The following is an 18,787-nucleotide window of genomic DNA, read 5'->3' on the forward strand; positions in this document are numbered from 1 at the left end:
TGCAATGGAAAGCAGTGCTATGTAATTTGTACTGGCAGTGCAGGTATGCAAATATTGGAGTCAATTACAGTATGTCACAAACTTGCTACACCTTTGTATGTTATTCATATGAAATTTCTTCATTTTCTATATTTGATAGTAAATAATCTCTTGATTGAATCATTTGCAAGTGAAGTAACAGTAATGGCAATTCCACTTCTTGAATGAGGATTCCAACCATGTTTTATTTTATTGTAAGAAATAAATATTTGATATTTTTTAAGTGATGAAATACAATAGATTAAAAAAAAAGATTTGATGAGTGTGTGTCATCATCAACCCCTTCATTTGCTTACTACCAAGGATGTGTATACAGTGTATCACCAATTTGTAAGTATAATATACCAAACTTTAAAATCCAGAAATATTATGTTTTGCATTTTGGCTTTTTATTCAAGCCAACATTTGGTTTGGGTGGACCTGACCTTTAAGACTTTCTAAGATGTGTTGTGTATAGTTGTATACAATATTAAATTATTTTGTTTTGTTTTGTCATCCCTCAGGAGTGATATCATCAAGTGTTGACTAGGAGACCTCCATCATGCCAGTGGCAGTGCCCAGGAGATCCTCCTCTAATGTTCAACACAAGACAAACCATTTTGGGATTGAGGTGGTCAAAGGGTTGACTTGGAAAGGTTGGGAGCCAGGTGGTGAATACACCAAGAATGTCATCTTAAAGAATGTACAGGTCAAGACACAGAAATTGAAATTCAGGTGAGAAAGGGGAGAAAGTGGGGGTTCAGCATTGTTTTATAGCTTTTAAATCATTTTATTTTCTGTAACTGTAATTTTCAGATGTTTTAAATCTCCATATTTTCTTTTGCAACATCTTAGCTATCTAGAGCAACTCATAAGTTTTGGTTCATCCTCTGAAAAGTGGATGTCACTGTTCAATTTATTAACATATGAATGCACATTTCCGTTTAAGTTTTATGGTGTGGATGGTTAGGAATAGAAACATGATTTAGGGGGTTCAATTTATGATTTTACAATTATTAAAAAGGGCAATTTTTGTGAATTTGGTTGGGATCCCTAACAAAATAAGGTTTAATTGCATTTTTTTTTATATAGGAAATATAATGTACATGTATGTATAAATATGAGAAATAGCACCTGACAATGAACCCAATCAAATTGAATGGGAAAGGACAAAGGGAAAAAGAAGATTGAATTCCGTCTCATTCAGAGATCATCCAGGCACATACGATTATTGTGTTACCAACATGTAGGCACAAATGCAGCATGTGCAACACATATGACCTTGGGATGGTTCAAAATTTAACTCGTCAAATTTCGTGAAAATTTCAAAAGTATTGATCAAATTTATTTTAGAGAATTGAAGACTCATCGTTACATGTAAGTTTGACAGTCTTTCAAAATTACCTGCTAAAGATTCTTGTGATCAATCCTATCAGAATTTAAAAAAATTGTTTTTGAAAAAATTGTTTCTCTTCAGCTCTCCAAACACCAGATTCTTTTCCACCCTCTACCCTGAGCCTATAGTGCTGAGTGCAGGGACCAGTTACAGTCTACCTGTTACATTCAGACCCCTTGAGAAGAACATCTATGTGGATAAGATTGAATTCCAAGCACAGGTATGGTAAATTGCATCATTTTTAAATAGTGATGATGATGATGATAGTAATGATGATGATGATGATGACTATTGATTTATTATTAATGTAAGAATACACACTTCATGCAAAGCAATATCAAATATTATGTTTCTTAAATGCAATTTTAAGATACAAGTTATGATTTTCTGTATTTAGTCACATGATGATTTTTAATGACTGTTTAAGGATAAATTATTTGTGATTTTCCAGTAGTGGGTCAGTAGAGATTCAGCATATTCTGTAATGTTGCTTTTAGTTGTTCTTATCCCTATTTTCTTGATGGAAGGGTGTGGTTATTACATGGGTGTGTGGGAATGATATTATTCTCATATTTTTTTCTTCACAAACATGAAAATAAACTCCTCTTTTCTTGATATTCATTTTGGCATCATATGGCATCCTAGCTTCATTTTACATTACAGAATTAATACCGTAATCCATGTTTTTGTTTTCAGGATGGAGTATTTCAGGTACCCATGCAAGCTGTGCTTCCAAAGCATGAACTCTCCCTACCCAACCATCTTAACTTTGGCATGTGTGCCACAAAGGACTTCACCAAACTGACATTTGAGCTCTCAAACACAAGGTACAGTAAGCAATCATTTACAATGGAACACTGAATAGTTAGAAAATATATCTAATCCAATGTGTGTTGTTTTTAGCAAGTGCATCTTTTGTTTTCTATCAGTTACATACTTTAAAATTAAACGTGTTAGTTACTCATTTAACCCAGGCATACAAGCAATGGTGTTTAATACCATAAATATGAAATGATTCAGTTCCAAAGATTGTTTTTCATTGGAACATCAAAACATTTTCATATTTGCTGGTGCTTTTCATAAAAACAATTGTAAGATTATTAATTTGGACCATTTAATATTAGATTCATTTTGGTTTCAGAGCTGGACATTCCACTCATCATGCTATCTTAGATTTTTTAATGAATGTGTCTAAAGCAATTGAAAACAAAGAGATTATTATTGGACTGTTCTTAGACTTTAAAAAAGCATTTGACTCCATAAATCACAAAATACTTTAAAAAAAACTTTCTCATTATGGAATCCGTGGTGTTACTTTAAATTTATTTCACAGTTATTTGAGTGACCGTAAACAATTTACAATGTTCAATTCTATAAACTCTAATTATCAAACTGTTTCTTGCGGTATTCCGCAAGGATCAATCCTCGGTCCCATACTTTTTTTGATTTACATCAATGATTTAAATTCAGTATCTCCACTATTAAATTGTTTGTTATTTGCAGACGACACCAATATATTTTATAAACACAGTGATGTGGAATGTCTTACTCAAAACTTTAATTCTGAACTTTCAAAGGTTAGCAAATGGGTTGAAGCGAATAAATTACAACTTAATTATGAAAAGACCCATGTAATGCTGTTCAATGCTCCGAAAAATAGTGCAAAAGAAGTAAATATAAATATTAATGGCAACTTAATTCAACATGTAAATACTACACAATTTTTAGGAATTAGTATAGACAAGGATTTAAAATGGAAGACACATGTTTATGAGGTTTTAAGGAAAGTTTCCAAAACAATAGGAATAATGAGTAAACTTAAAGACATTTTACCACAAAATATTCTTCTTACATTGTATAATTCATTGATTTTACCTTACATATCTTATTGCAATATTGTTTGGGGATCCTGCAAGCATCACTTACTGAACCGCATCATTCTTCTTCAAAAGAGAGCAGTTCGTATAATATGCCATAAACCCTTTCTAAGTCATAGCAGACCTCTTTTCTTGAAATTAAATATACTCCCAATTTCTTTACTACATGATTTTCAATTATCTGTTTTTATGTATTCCTATTATAACAACCTTTTGCCTAATAATTTTGACAACATTTTTCAAACCAATAGAGATATACATACATATAATACTAGAAACTCAGCTAATACTCGTGCAATATATGGCCATTATTCTTTCTCAAACAACATATTTTTATGTAGGGGTCCCATTATTTGGAATAAGATCCCTCAAAATATCAAGCAGTGCAAAACCCTTCAAAGCTTTAAAAGACATTTAAAAATACATTTCATGCAGAAAGTCTAATACTATTATTAATACTGATATAGATACAATTGTATACTTTTGTTATGTTTGTTGTTCTGTATTTCCCTACTGCATTTGTTTTTTTAATTGTGTTGTTTTGTGTTAATTTCAGGATCACTAACTTATAAGTTCCTTGTAACTTTTCAGTGATCCTTCCACTATTCTTGAATATACTCATTTTTGTTATAATGTATTTTATTGAAATATTTATACTTCTTGATTAGTATGTTTTTTATGAAGATTGTGGTAAATAAAGTTTCAATTTCAATTTCAATTTCAATTCATAATAATCAATAATTAGAAAGTTATCTGAATCATTGTAGATGATACTGATTATCATGAAAGAGGTAATATCTTAACTAATTGTATTTCTTCTGTTCAATGAATATGTATATCGGTTAGGTGATTGAGACAAACTCCCTAGAAATTGATTCGTCTTGATCTTTGTTTAAAAACATGTTCATGAAGATTATGAAATATCCCGAAGACGCGGGATAATGTTTTGTACCCCTTTATGATTATTAAACAATAAATTCAATTCAGATTCAGATTAGATGAATTCTGAAAAAAAACTAAAAAAACAAAACAAAGTTTTGAAAGTGCTGCGTAATTTTATCATGTTTTGGAGCAATGATACATTCAGATTTATACTTCACCTTAGTGAAGGAAATAAGTGAATGAAAGTAACAATGTATGTTTTGAAATACAAACTAAGTTATTTAATTATTTTGTGAAAGAAACATGCAAGCCTACATCTAAAAAAAATAGAAGTAGCAGTAGGATAATCCTCATTAATGACAGCTGAATCGTATGTGCAAAAATGATTATATATGCAATGGAAATATGCATTGCCATATGTGTTTATGCATAGATATATTCGGATGTGTATTGCAAATTGGAGTAACAGGGATAGATATTCATACAGAGTCATCTGGATTCTGTTATTTAAGGTAATAGAAGCGAAGAAATTTAGTATGTTTCTTATGTTTTGATTTATACCACAGTGAACTAGTTACAAATTATGCTTGGTCCGTGAGCTTACCTTTTGTGTTGGAGCCATCAACGGGAACACTGGAACCCAAATCAAAATGTACCATCACAACAACATTCAAACCCACCTCTGCTGTCGTGTATGAGACAGTCGCTGAAGTGCATTATGGGTCGGATTCCCTGTCTTGTAAGAAGACGCTCAAGTTGGAAGGAATCGGTGAGTGTTGATGGTCAAATTGTGTTTCACAAAGATTGAAGAAAATAATAGATGTATGTTTATATTTGGGTTGTAGTCAATAACAGCAACAACAACATTTTCACTTGTTGTATTTCATGAATGATACAATACTTTTAGACTTCTACTCTTTGGAACAATTGAAATGTGACTGTAGTACTGTAAGCAGTGTACTTCAGTAATGAAACAGAACTGTGTTCCTTTCTTGTTTGCTATGCAGTGCCACGAGAGCCTGATTTGGCAGAACCTGGCATGAATGAGAACAATATAGTGCAGTTTTCACTACTTGTAGGCATTTTCAAAAGATCTACAAAGTAATTACAAAATGGTTACAAAATGGCTAACCTGCTTTGAGATTTTCAATTTTTTTCTTTTCAATTTTTATTTTTTTTTGTCATTGTAGCGCTTCTTAAAAATGACTTCAAAGACTACAAAATGGATAAAACAGTCGAAAACTGCACAACTTTTTTACTCTGTAGTCAGAGTGTCAGACATAAACCAAATTTTCTTTTATATCTGTCTTTCAGGCAAGCTACCTCACTTGTTAGTGGCCCAGGCTGGCCGTCATCCACGAGCCATGGAGAACCTGAATATTGAGAGTGTGGTGTCATTTGGTGATGTATCTATTGGTTCTACTGCAGAGAAGTGGATTGAGTTACATAATCTTGCTCCGGTAAGAAGCTTATGGCTGGCGCTTGGAATTGGCGTATTATTGTCAAAATGTTTACCATTTTCTATGATTTCACTCTTTTTGAAAATAGGTGTATTGAGTAAGATGTATATGTTTGTTTGTGGTGTAAATGAATTAATGAAGAAAATGTAAAAATTATGATGACTAATTCAGTGTGCTGAAACTTTCTTTTCATGATGGGTATTTCTTTGCAGATAATATGTTGGTTCTTTTATTATTACTTATTTCCACCAAACATGTTGAAATATGTGTAAAAATTTAAAGTACAAATGTAAAATTACAAAATAGAGGATAGCAAGAAAAACAATAATGTCTATTAAAGCATAATTGCTTTTCAGAGTTAAAAGTATTTGAGATTAAGTGAAGAACTGTTACAGGCAATTATCAGTAATATAATTAAGTGCTTATAATTTATAGGAGAAAAGAAAACTAAGACAATTTGTGGTCTACATTTTGTTGGTTATATTGCAGGAAATTTTAGGAAACAGACTAGGGCTCTATACATGTATAATCCATTTTACAATTGATTCTAATTGTACTTCCATTTCAAAACATGTACAAACAATTTACAAAGGATTGTAAATATTAATCCTTTAATACTTTTTGTTACAGGGTCCAAACTGCAGGTTGCTCTTCACAGATAGTACACTATATATGACGTAAACACACTTGACTTCTTTATCCTTTCTCCTTTACAGGTTAATTCTCCTTTCACTGTTGACCATCCCACTGCTACAACAAGAATTGACACTGTGTTTTCCTGTCAGCAAAAATCGGGAACAGTCCCTCCGGAGAGCATCAGCAGGATACCCGTAAGTTCACCCCTGGTCTCAGAATAGAACCGTCCATTATCTGACCGATGATGTGAGAGTATCGTTAATTCTTCTTCCCTTTCCTCATCAAATATTGACATACTTCCAGATCCATTGACTTAATGGTGAAGGTTTCTTGATACAGATCTTGAAAATAAGAATCATTTTAATTTGACATATGTAATTTTGTACTTATTAGAACATTAAATTTGAAATTTTAGTTAAGATTTAAAGCTGACCTATGAAGTGAGAGTGTCCCTATTCTACTTTCCTTTTCTTATCAAAGATTTATATGCTTGTAGATTTCCATGGTGCATTTAAATTTTTCCAGATCTTAAATATATGGATAACATTTTCTTTACAAATGTATTTTGTCCTGTTTGAAACATTGTCTTTGGCAAGTTTAGTTAAGGACGTTCCACAGTTATATTTGTGCGCATTAGGATCTGCGCATAGTTTACACTCTGCGCGCTGACGTCACAATGGATGAACAGGTATTAATTAGCTGCGGGTATGAGCTAATTTTTCTCATCTTCTGCACTTTAACTGCAGATCCGATGCGTTATTTCATGAAGCTAAAAAAATGAATTATTCCATGGACCATTCAAAAAAATATTCTCTACAATTTCAAAATACTTTACTCTGCAGTGCTGCCAAGAATCACGAATATTAGCCCGAGTTTGAATAAATGGTAGAGTGGTTTTGATTTTTTCTTCACATAGATACTAAGCATTCGGCCCATTTTTGGTGTTTTAAAAAGCACATTTGCTCTAATAAAAATGCTGATAGTTTAAAAACAAGCACATGAACCCCTATTTTTTAATGTTTGTACCTCTTAGGTATACCTTCCTCTACGACTCTGCCAATTTTGGTGAAAATGACATGGATTTTGAATAAAGTGCAGCATTTATTGAACGTTTGTAGTTTGTTACTGAAATTTACATTTTTTAGATTGGGATTTTGTTATCTTTTACGCCATTTTTAAGAACTGACAGTGCTGTTAAACTTAAAATTGCAATCAAATAGCACTATTAATAGATTCTCCATTCTAACGATACAATTATTAACTCTCTTGCGAAATTTGATGACTTTTTCATGTATTTTGAATGAGTAATGGAGGTTTAAACTCATTGTAGTAATCTTGGGCGGTCTAAAAATGCCAAATTCTTTTGAATGCGCAATTCTTAAGAACATCAATTTGGGTGAACTTTGAAGCTCTATAGCAAAAAATCAAGCACATGGACCTATGTTGATTTTTGCATATTTCGAATATTAAGGTTCTAAAGTATCTTTGTGCAAAGTTTGGTGAAAATGACATGGATTTCACTTTAACTGTGGAACGTCCTTAAGACATTCTCTTTCTCCTGAGCCGATCCAAGTGTACATGAACAAATGCTCAAGTTTTGTTCAGTAGCCTCTAACTATCCAATTGTCTGCAAGAATGTTGGTGATGATTAGGGCAAGTTAACAACTTTGCATGTATTATTTGAATTACCCACAGGTAAGCTTTACTCCAAACACAGTCAATGAGGAAAGTGTGGACTACCTTCATATCCAAGCTATTGGTAAAGTCAGCAAAACCATTGTCAAACTCCATGGTAGATGCAAAGGTAAAGTTCTTCTTATTTCAACTCTATTCGTGCTACCAATTTTTTGCATGTGTCCTAAATGAGTTTTTAAGAAGTAAAGATTAACATTGCAGAATTTTTCATCACCCAAAATGAGAAAAGACATATTACTGAGGAATCAATATTATTCCAAGGCACCATTTCTGGAGGAAGAAGAGTTTTCTAGTCATTTTTTGTTGAAGCAATATGTTCATAATTCATATATTTGGGTTGGATCCGTTGCTCATAGCATGGTAGGGCAACAATTAGATATCAATAACTAAGAATCTTAAAACTTATTTTATTTTTATGTTCATGTATGCTTTGAACTTTAAGGGCCTGTGGTATCACTTGGTTCACAAGTGCTGAATTTTGGTCTACTAAATCTTGGTGACTCCGCAACAAGGACTCTGGATATCATCAACCAGTCTGATGTAGCAGCTTATTATCAGGTACAAACTTCTCATATTTAAAAGATATCACAATAATAATCCATTCAAGCTAAAACTTGAATGGATTATTATCATGATATCATTTGGAACAAATATGTAGTACAAATTGTTATGATAATGGCCTCTTGTATAATAGTGATGGTATCCTTGCTATGCTTAGATATAATTTTAGAGTCATAGCCAAGCCACAATTGACCAAAGAAACTAGTACTCAATATGCTCAAGCTTATTGGGAACCCATGTACACCTGGGTGGAGAATGTTAAATGTAGAGTAATGTTCACATTTAATTGGATTTCTTAACTTTATGGAGGTTTGATCTTTAGTCATCTTCGAATAGCAGTGTCTTATGACTTGCAGTTCATTAATAGGAACGATTTATCATAATGCAATTAAAGATTAATATCTGAAATATAAGATTTTATATCAATATGTAACAAGACCATAATTCAGTTCATTCTAATACTGCAATATGAAGGAAAATCTTTCTTGCATTTCTTGCCACTTATTATTTTGATATAGTTGAAGCGAGTATTGAGGCGCATATTTCAGGCCTTTGATTTATAACATAGTTACTCTATCACATGTTATACTATATATTTAATTACCTGTTCTACATGTACAATATGTTTAATGCAAGGTATCATTATGCTAAATTATAAGTTTGTTTAATGTTGTATGTTCTCTTTCAGTTTATGATAGACGGTGAGCAGAGTGTGTTTGAGTTGAGTGTCCAGTGTGGTAAGGTAGAACCACATACCACTCAAACCCTGATCATCACATTCACACCTTCCTATCCAATCAACCATTACAGGAGAGTTACATGCCTTGTACAGAATCAGGTTAGTTCATCAAATGATCCAGGCAATATTTTGATTTTATTATTGTGAGCTTGAATACTTCAATATGACAATAAGTAATAAGTCATAAGTAATTGTTAAAAAAAAGCATAACATGATGTGAAACAGCTGTGCAAATGAAAGATAAAACAATAGTTACAGTTGACAATCTTATGACCCTTTTACTTGTATTTTTTTTTGGGATTGGGGTATAATGTTTGGTTTATTTGGCATTCTTACAAGATTTCTTGTGTGATACATATTTGAACTTAGATTGTTTTATGAAATCATGGGCTCAATAATGTGTATTCATTTAACCTTCATTGTCATGATATTCTGATATTATCCTCTTTTCATGCAGTCTCAAAAATTATCATTTGCTCATGAGATGCAGAAATACTGGTGAAACTAGTAATGTATTTTGATATAACCCTGAACAAAAGTCTGGAAGGGAAGGAATTCATACCTCTTAGACTGTGTTGTACGATTTGGCGTTTGTTCAATTATATCTCTTTATTTTTCATGTCTTTCATTGAAACAGGATCCATTGTTTATAGACATGATTGGTACCTGTCATACAGAGTTATGTAAACCAGCTGTTCTTCAACCCATCCATCTTACCAGGTATCATCAGCATGTGGCTGGTGGATTCTCACTCTTCCCTCCTGAGGTAACATATCCTTTTCATTTTCCTGTGAAATTCTGTTTTATTCTGAATTAAAGTACTATGTAGAATGGTAGGGGTGAGATGAAAGATGAGAAGATTAAGATTACCAGATAGCAGCCCTAGTCTTTTTTTTTTTTTGGGGGGGGGGTTCGACATCTACACAGACTTATTCAATACTTGGCCAGGATCTGGCACATTGCAGGGCCTCCTCATTTGCAGCCATTAGATCCTCTTGGTTGCACCAAATTTCAATGTTTGGGCAATGAATGTAATGCTGCTTGTTTTGAGCTGCTGCATGATCACATTTCAATGATGTCATCATCAGTCTTACATCAATCCAAACTGAAGTGATATTCAAACTGGATAAATCAACAGTTTTCCCTCTGAAAAGACCGCATTCTACTGTCTCTTTATATTGATGTGCTTTCTATTTTCATTCACAGCATTTGAATGAGATGGTGAAGGATGGAAAGCTTGCATTGGATTCTAATCGTTGCCTGACACACCCTTCGGCTGAAGCTGTGGATGATCTTGTACAGAAACCTATACCCCTCCCTCCCATGAAGGAGTATTTTGATGATGGCAGACATGGGGAATATACAGTAAGTTTCAGCCAGAAATCTAATCATTGTATTGCACCAAATTTCAGTAATTTCATATAAGAATTTGCAAGAGTTCTTTGTAATTTACAACATTTGTATTGTTCCAGCCAGTGTTATGTTATGTGGTGGGCATAAAAGAAGAATGATATTACTAAATTTATCAATCTACATATACCCATAATTTTTCAGCTTTTCAGCTTTGATTACTTGTACCTCTTATGTCATACATGACTCAATAAATTGATTTGAAATTGAAAGACTTACTGTAGGTATGAATTCCCTTTTTATTCATGTTTTGGCAAGTAAGGCTGAGAAACTTCCTCTGATGCCCAATTAAGGTTGTGGACTATGTTAATGAATGCAAGATTAAAGGTTCCATTTTGGTTGACTGACTGTGAGGCATCAGTTACCATTCACTTCATACATACATGAATAAGTTTGGTAATACCTATGACTGAACTCTCTAAAAAATCCCTCAACAGCAACCTGTACATGTGACCATCGATACCACCCATGTTGACTTTGGGAACGTGCAGGACCTCCGCCGCCCTCTTCAGAAGACCCTCAATGTCACAAACCACACCAAGGGAAAGATCACGGTCACCTGGATGGGGGATGAAAACCACATCTATTCTATCACACCGGTATCATCTGATATCCCACCCCTCAAGATGACATCCTTCAGAGTGACATTCAAACCGGTAATTGAGACACTCTTTGGCCCGTATTCTGAAGTCAGGTTTAACTTAGACCATGGTCTAACTCTGTACTAAAATTATGGGAAGCCACGAAATCAAAAATTCTGTTTATATCGTATATTTCTTATGTTTACTATTTTGTTTCCTTTGGCTTTCATAATGAAGAAAAATACTTCAGATATCATTCACAGACAATTATGGACAATTTAAGTGTCAAATGAGTTAATAAATTGGATGTCTACTGTCAGGGAATTGTGCCCCAATTGGCTCTCCATAGTTAAACCACAACTTTAAACCAGGGTTTAATTTAAACCTGAGTTCAGAATACAGCCTTTGGGTTTATATTTAGGAGGGGAGGGTAATTTATAAACCTTTGGATTGTTTGTAAGACCATTCGCATATCTACAGACATGTACAATAAATACAGTAAACAATGTGGGGGGGGGGGGGGGCTTTTGTTAAGCTTTTCATGCAATTAAACATGGCTTTATGAAAACTTGAATATGAAGTGATACAGTGTGGACTTATTTCTCCTGATAATTTGACAAAGGATGGATGTATTTGTAAGAACCAGCAACATATTTTGTACTAAACATATGTTGAATGTGTTAACATTAACATATTTCAAATGATCTTTTTTTTTAATTGAATATGATTTAGAACCCCATTTTAAATCTGATTATGAAACTGATTTTGATTTTTGAATTGTTTTGATTTTCAGAATGCTCCTAATCAGTTTTTTGGTGCGGAATTAGAAGGCTATGCATTTTACAAGGTGAGTTGGAGTGTATGATATGTAATCAAATTGAATTTATCAAATTTTCTGTTAACCGCTTGAAACTTATTTTTAAATCAGCTTCTATTGATTCAGGTATACAAAAAATTATAACAAAATGTGGCAGAGGAAGAAAATACTGCTGTTGCTAGTGTCAAGATTCAATGCTTCAAGAAATCAATATTCCCATGTGTGATGGTGTGATTTCAGTAGCTAAAAATATATATTTTCACTTATTATTTGATGTTAAGATTTATGAAAGAAGCTCTGGCTACATTTTGAGATAGTTATCTATGAGACAGTTTAACAAACTTACAGGTTTCCAAAGTTGAATATTGGTTGGATTTGTCTTTTACTTGTGATGATCATGAGAGAGTTCAGCTAAATTTCCTCTTTTTTTTTTTTGGCCTCATCCTATAGAGCATGAGAGACTACAGGCTTGTTCAAGATGAGACGTTCTGTCCACCATGGTGTCTGACTGTCGCTGCGGTTGGTCAGACATTCCAACCAAACAACGAGACCTTCCTGCCACGCTACACACTGGACACCAAGAAACTGGTTAGTTTAAAGGAGCTTAATTGATCAGTGTTTTGTTTTTACCAGTCAATGCTGGTAGGATTAGTGATAAGGTACTCTGACATGCAATATGTATTTGTAAGTAAAGTTGGAAGTTACGTTTCTAGTTCATTGAATATTCCATGTTACATGATTAGCTTAGAGTATTATGTACTTCATTCTGTATAAAGTAATTGATTGCTTGTTTCCTTTTGAATTTCTTATAACATCTAAATCCAAATGAAGTAAGCCAGTCTAGATTCATTAAGTGTTGTGTTATGATTTTCTTGTCTAGTTCACAAAAGAAAGAATTGACCAATGTTTCCATTTTTTTTCTCCAATTGCTGCTTTTTTTATCAGGTTTTCCCTGCTGTTGATATTGGAGATTCCATCTACAAGACCATGTTGCTTAGCAACGCAGGGACAACACCCATCCATTTCACCATTCCAGATGACCCATCAGGGTGAGTATTGCTCTGTTGAAACTCTTAGAGTCACTTCTGTGCCTTTTGGCAAAGACCATGTGTAGAACTAGCATGCAAAGTAGAGTATCAATATTTCTGCTGGTTTATAATGATCATTAACTTCGTCTGATATATAATGAAGTCATTCCAACTGGAAGTTCCAATTGGATCCAGTTGGAAACCAATTAGTTTCAACTGGTTCCAGTTGAAACCAGTTGCCTCCAATTGGTTTCAACTGGAACCGATTGAAACCAGTTGCCTCCAATTGGATTCAACTGGTTTTAATAGGGAAATTGGAACAACTGGAACCAATTGAAACCAGTTGCCAACTGGTTGCTTAATTGGTTTCAACTGGAACCAATTGCCAACTGGTTCCAGTTGCCCAATTGGTGTTAACTGGAACCAGTTGGCAACTGGTTTCAATTGGTTCCAGTTGTTCCAATTTCCCTATTGAAACCAGTTTGCCAACTGGTTTCAATTGGTTTTGCTCTAATTGGTTTCAACTGGATTTTGGTCCTGGGATGTCATATTTAATATGTGTTCTTGCTTGTTGGACTCTGTAGATAATTGCATATATTGGGTAACCAGAAGCATATTCTTTTTTTTTTAATCGTATGTGATATGATGTTTCCTTTTTTTACTCTGTAGAAACTTTCAGAATTTGGATCTCTTCTGATTACAAAACAAGAATCAATGCTATTGTTTTTATTGATGTAGAAATCAAATCGTAGTTACTTTGTAACTATGATTTGATGTCCAGTCTAGTGTTGTACAAGGTCTTGTATAATTTGTCAAGTAAAAATAAATGAATCTGAGATTTAATGAGCATTTGTAGTCGATACCTGGGTCCCGTAACACAAAGATTAGCGATTAATTGAACGCTTGATTTTACGATTGATTGTACATTGTAGTCAATGGAACAATGGTAGAAATTTTTTCTACGATTATTGCTAAGTTTTGTGTTACGGGCTCCTGGTATGAGTGGGATACAATATTGAACTTCTATTAGAGAGGTAGTGATCTTCATTTATCTTCTTGTTAGTAGCCGTAGTACAGTACTTGGACCAACATAGAAAATTGATCTTTACTCATGTCTCCTTCCAGAACATTCAAAGTCAAGCCATCGTCCGGCTTGCTCAGGGACAAGCACCAGCTCTTTGTCTTCAAGGTCATACCAAAGGTCAAGGACAAGACCCTAAGACATCAATTCCGCTGCAGGCTCAATAATTCAGACAAGCACATCCAGGAAATTGACTGTCTTGGTTCATCAGAACAACCAAGGGTATTGCTTGATACTGAGGTATGTATTTGTAGTCACAAGGTCACCTTGATGAGTGCGATTGACTTCAATGGACATATTTTGCTATAGGCCTTTGTAACACAAAATTTAGCAATTGATTTTGGAAATGTTTTTGTCTTGCCTGCCTAGCAGAGCAAGACTACAGATGCCACTTTTCCAATGAGATTCAGTTGTTAAGATGTCATAACTATATATAGACCCATTTCATGAAACTTGGGCAGAAGGGTAATCAAGTGTCACTGGTAATTTTGCAGGAGTTTCAGGTCACATGATCTAGGACGAAGGGTCAATGAACTTTAGTATTTTAATATGGTAATGAATCTAAATTTATTCACCAAACCTTGTCTGACCTAGTAACAGCATAAACCATGCATTCATCTTTGTCTCAAAGGTATGCATGACATGTGAAACTATCTAGATAACAAAGTAACAGGTGATTCATTGTCTGAACTAGCAGCAATAATTGATCATGCATTCATTGAGGTCTAGAGTCCCATTATAATTATATAAATTCCTGAAGGTGATGTACATATTTGATTATTCTGCATTTTTGCATATTTTGAGTAGACAGACCCCTATGAATGGAAGAATACTAACCATTGAAATTCTGAGAACCAGGGGGTAGCTTGCCAACATTTTAGCCATTGTAGGCTTAACATTTGTATACACCTTTGTGAACTGGTCATTGTGAATTCAATTTATTCAAGTAATATTAAGTGTGTAATGAATTCCTAATTTGTATGATAAAAGATTCTCATCTCCTCTCTGGCTATTGGATGAAACCACTAAAGTATATTGTTGAACATCATGTTTATGCATGAGATTTGGGAAGTTAAACCATGGCGTGGTGGTTTCTTCACTAACTGTCAAAAAGTTTGCCTAACATTTGCTGAGGTATTTAAGACAGGCCCTGCTTGCAAATCAGATGGAGGCAGTGAGCAAGCAAGGCCAGTATGAAGAGACACATAACAATATGTGACTAGTCATGTGATGATGATGTCACTACGTGGTGATGTCACCACATCTACATAACAATAAACATGCACAACACACCACTCTACAACATATCATAACCCCAGCTAACCTTTATGCTGGCCTTGTTTATTATCTATTTATGTCAGCCTTTTTTTCGGCTGGCATGAATAGGTGATTGTATGCTAGTGGGCTGCGTTTTCAACTCGTAAGCAATTTATGCTAATTAGATTTGACTCAAAGATTCAACTGTATACAGTGCATACACTTCAGTGTACTGTGCTGTGCATACATTTCAGTGTACAGCTTGAGAGAGGTAGGTTGTATTCGCTTTTTGTCTTGCATTTTGATCAGGGTTTCATTTCTACATGTTGAAATATTAAGAACAAAATAATTTTGTGATTTTTGTCTCACCTTCAAAGCAGAGGTGCTGGTGCTAGCGCTCTCGTCAACATTGAAACCTGAACATGCTGCTATATTTCATTTCAGGCCTTATACTGAAATAAGTCACCTCTCTTCTCCTGTGTGTCAGTGTGTGTGCGTTCGTTGTGTACAAAGTCAATGGGAGATGAAAGAAGTCACCGCCGCTGACGAAATAAACGGCAGTGAATGGAGTGGTGACTTAAACCAGGATATATTCCTCATTTCATAATGCAGGCGAGACTGCCAGATGTGTTCCGCTACTTTTAATGGCTGATTGCTTTGACTACAATGTAGAATCAATTTTCAACCATTGTGAAGAAAATGTAAATGTTGTCTATTTTGAGCTCTTGTTTTGATGATTTTCTAATTTTTCTTCGTAATTTTACAACACACTTCTTTGGGGAAAATTTATTTCTTCCCTACTTTTCAGCAAAATCATCCCTATTTTTCCACAAGAAAGGTTGGATGATCTGTGTTGACACACACATATCTCAAAGCATGCTTTCTAAGGTTTAGAATTATCTAAAACAATTTATTTAGAAAATTGGTTCAGTCTCTAGCCCCCCCCCCCCCTCCTCCAGAAAAAGACCCAACAATATACTACCATTATTCCAGAGTCAATACCCATAACTTGGTCCATGCTGTTTGAGTAGAATTTCTGTTACTTGTTTTGTTCATTTATAGGGTGTTTTGTACTTCAAGAGTACGTGCATTGGTACATCATCACGGAGGAGTTATAAGGTCAAGAATACTTCTCGGATTGCTCTCAAGTATCAATGGAAGGTACCCCACGCCCAGAAGGATCGCCTCTCCGTGTATCCAATCACCGGTATCATACTGCCCAATGAAACACAGGTATGATTGCAGTCCTTTTTATGTCAAAAAAAGATCATGAGTCTTTATATTCCATCTTTAAGTTGTTTAGGAAGAATGTATTTAAACATGTCATCCCCAAAGTTAAGTTCTTCAAATGCTATTATTATGACCCCCCCCAAAAAAAAAAAAACATTTGAAATGTGATCATTGTTGTGTCATAGTTCATTGCATGTGATTATCAAAAAGATTAAGCATATTTCTCTTTTTTTCTCTGTTTTCTTTGCAATTCAAAAGCCCCACACCTGACAATAAATTTGATATCGCTTTGAAAAAGTTCTTCTACAATTCAATCTCATGCCCATATCTTACCTTTGTCTTGAACACCATCATATAATTATTTGCTTTTAGTTTGGTCCTATATTTTCTTGAACAAATCTATTTTCCCTATACTCATATGACAAGTTTGTACCAGCCTTTAAAAAAAAGATCATATGGAAATCTATTTCTATTTACATTTTTATAATACACAGTTCTTGTATAGCGCATATCACATTTTATGAATAATGTTTCTATGCGCTCCCAAAGGACTTGGATATTATTACCCCAGCTGTAGCTTGGCAGCCGTAATTACTAAGATTACAGCGCACACGCATTTCAAGGAATAAATTCCTGCCAGGTACCCATTCACCTCACCTGGGTTGAGTGCAGCACAATGTGGATAAATTTCTTGCCAAAGGAAATTACGCCATGGCTGGGATTCAAACCCACGACCCTCTGTTTCAAAGTCCGAAGACTAATCCACTGGGCCACATCGCTCCACACGTATGATGTTTGAAATAATATTAGTCAGTTATAAATAGGTGTTAAAGAGAGAATTATGTAATGTATGAAAGTCAGATATTCATTGATGAAGCAGTTTATCATCCATTTTATCCCTTCAGTCCCATGTATGGACTTTCACGCCCAGTGAGGAAATCAAGTACGTGATCAAGCCATCTATGTATGTTGAAGACATCAATCACATTGGGTAAGTGAAGGAGATGAATCATGACAATATTCATATTTATCCACACTTTGCATTCTTTTCACTTATTAAGAAATCATAGGGGAAGTTGTTCCGCAGTTTCTTAATGCTTGATTGAATTGAAGAGGAAGACTACTTCATTTTGAACTCTTGAAGTTGTACAATACCAAAGTGATAATTTCACACAAGCATCTGTCCCTAAATACTATATTTTCATACAATAATGTTTGATTTGTCATGAATCTAGGGATCTGGCAAGACAGAAAACTAAAAAAAAAATAGTATATCATATTATCCTGTGTCATCCTGTATTACTTTGTATTTTTCTGGATTTTTATACCTTTATTGTTTCCATGTATACAGGGATCTGACAAGACGGAAAGCATTCTTGCTTAGAGTTCTTGGAGAAGGATCTATTGGCAGAATCAAGGTAAGATACGAGTTAGAAGTTTGGCTTGATAATTTATTTTATTTTGTTGATTGTGAGCAAAAAAAGGGAAATCAATATGATATGAATTTCGAAAGTGTCGAACAATTGAATGAAAGAGTATTGCTGATATATTATTCAATAGGTTTACATGTTTGGGGTTGGGGTTTCCCCATGTAAGAACATTGGAAATCATTATGAAGTAGATAATCTACCCGCTAGACAATTAGATATACATGTGTATGTAAACACCAATGGTTATTTCTTACCCGGGGGGGGGGGGGGGGGGGGGCTCAATGTTTGCCTGATGAAACATGAGTTATGCACTGGCATAGCAATGCACCTTGTTATTGCATAACCCATTCTTTGAAACCTTCTCTCCCCAGGTATGAATGCCATAAGTTACAGGTCTCTGGAGTCAGATACTATTAAAGAAATTCCACATTGTCAGTTTCATTCTCTTCATAACATTCCATTATGACAAGGAAATTGCATACTTTCTCATTATTGCATTCAGTGTGAAGATCCAGTGGTGGACCTGTCAGATGTGGTAGTCAACACAGCTGTTACCAGAGACATTGTCCTTCATAACAAAAGCAACTGCAGCCTCCACTATGAGCTTAGTGTGGAACAAACTATGCAGGGTAGCTATGCAGAAGAGGCACAGCAAACAGATGATCTTGGTATGTATCACAAAGCACCTC

General features: G+C 34.4%; 1 protein-coding gene across 2 annotated transcripts in view; it reads left to right on the plus strand.

The window, feature by feature from the left end:
* The first annotated feature begins 541 nt into the window (after nt 1–541).
* Nucleotides 542–18,787, plus strand: part of LOC129258903 (cilia- and flagella-associated protein 65-like) — a 38,193-nt gene continuing 19,947 nt past the window's right edge. For both annotated transcript variants that reach the window (XR_010293187.1, XM_054897144.2), the window contains exons 1-20: nt 542–753; nt 1,496–1,634; nt 2,111–2,241; nt 4,740–4,942; nt 5,488–5,633; nt 6,350–6,463; nt 7,965–8,073; nt 8,407–8,522; nt 9,214–9,363; nt 9,902–10,030; nt 10,471–10,629; nt 11,112–11,330; nt 12,049–12,102; nt 12,523–12,660; nt 13,018–13,121; nt 14,226–14,421; nt 16,501–16,671; nt 17,574–17,659; nt 18,020–18,086; nt 18,601–18,766. Coding sequence is in view for 1 of the 2 variants with exons in the window: in XM_054897144.2 (XP_054753119.2) it covers nt 581–753; nt 1,496–1,634; nt 2,111–2,241; nt 4,740–4,942; nt 5,488–5,633; nt 6,350–6,463; nt 7,965–8,073; nt 8,407–8,522; nt 9,214–9,363; nt 9,902–10,030; nt 10,471–10,629; nt 11,112–11,330; nt 12,049–12,102; nt 12,523–12,660; nt 13,018–13,121; nt 14,226–14,421; nt 16,501–16,671; nt 17,574–17,659; nt 18,020–18,086; nt 18,601–18,766 (2,770 nt within the window). In the remaining variant the exon portion in view is untranslated. The remainder of the gene's footprint in view (nt 754–1,495; nt 1,635–2,110; nt 2,242–4,739; nt 4,943–5,487; nt 5,634–6,349; nt 6,464–7,964; nt 8,074–8,406; nt 8,523–9,213; nt 9,364–9,901; nt 10,031–10,470; nt 10,630–11,111; nt 11,331–12,048; nt 12,103–12,522; nt 12,661–13,017; nt 13,122–14,225; nt 14,422–16,500; nt 16,672–17,573; nt 17,660–18,019; nt 18,087–18,600; nt 18,767–18,787) is intronic.

Source organism: Lytechinus pictus, chromosome 1 (assembly GCF_037042905.1).
Source record: "Lytechinus pictus isolate F3 Inbred chromosome 1, Lp3.0, whole genome shotgun sequence".
NCBI classification, from domain to species: Eukaryota; Metazoa; Echinodermata; class Echinoidea; order Temnopleuroida; family Toxopneustidae; genus Lytechinus; species Lytechinus pictus.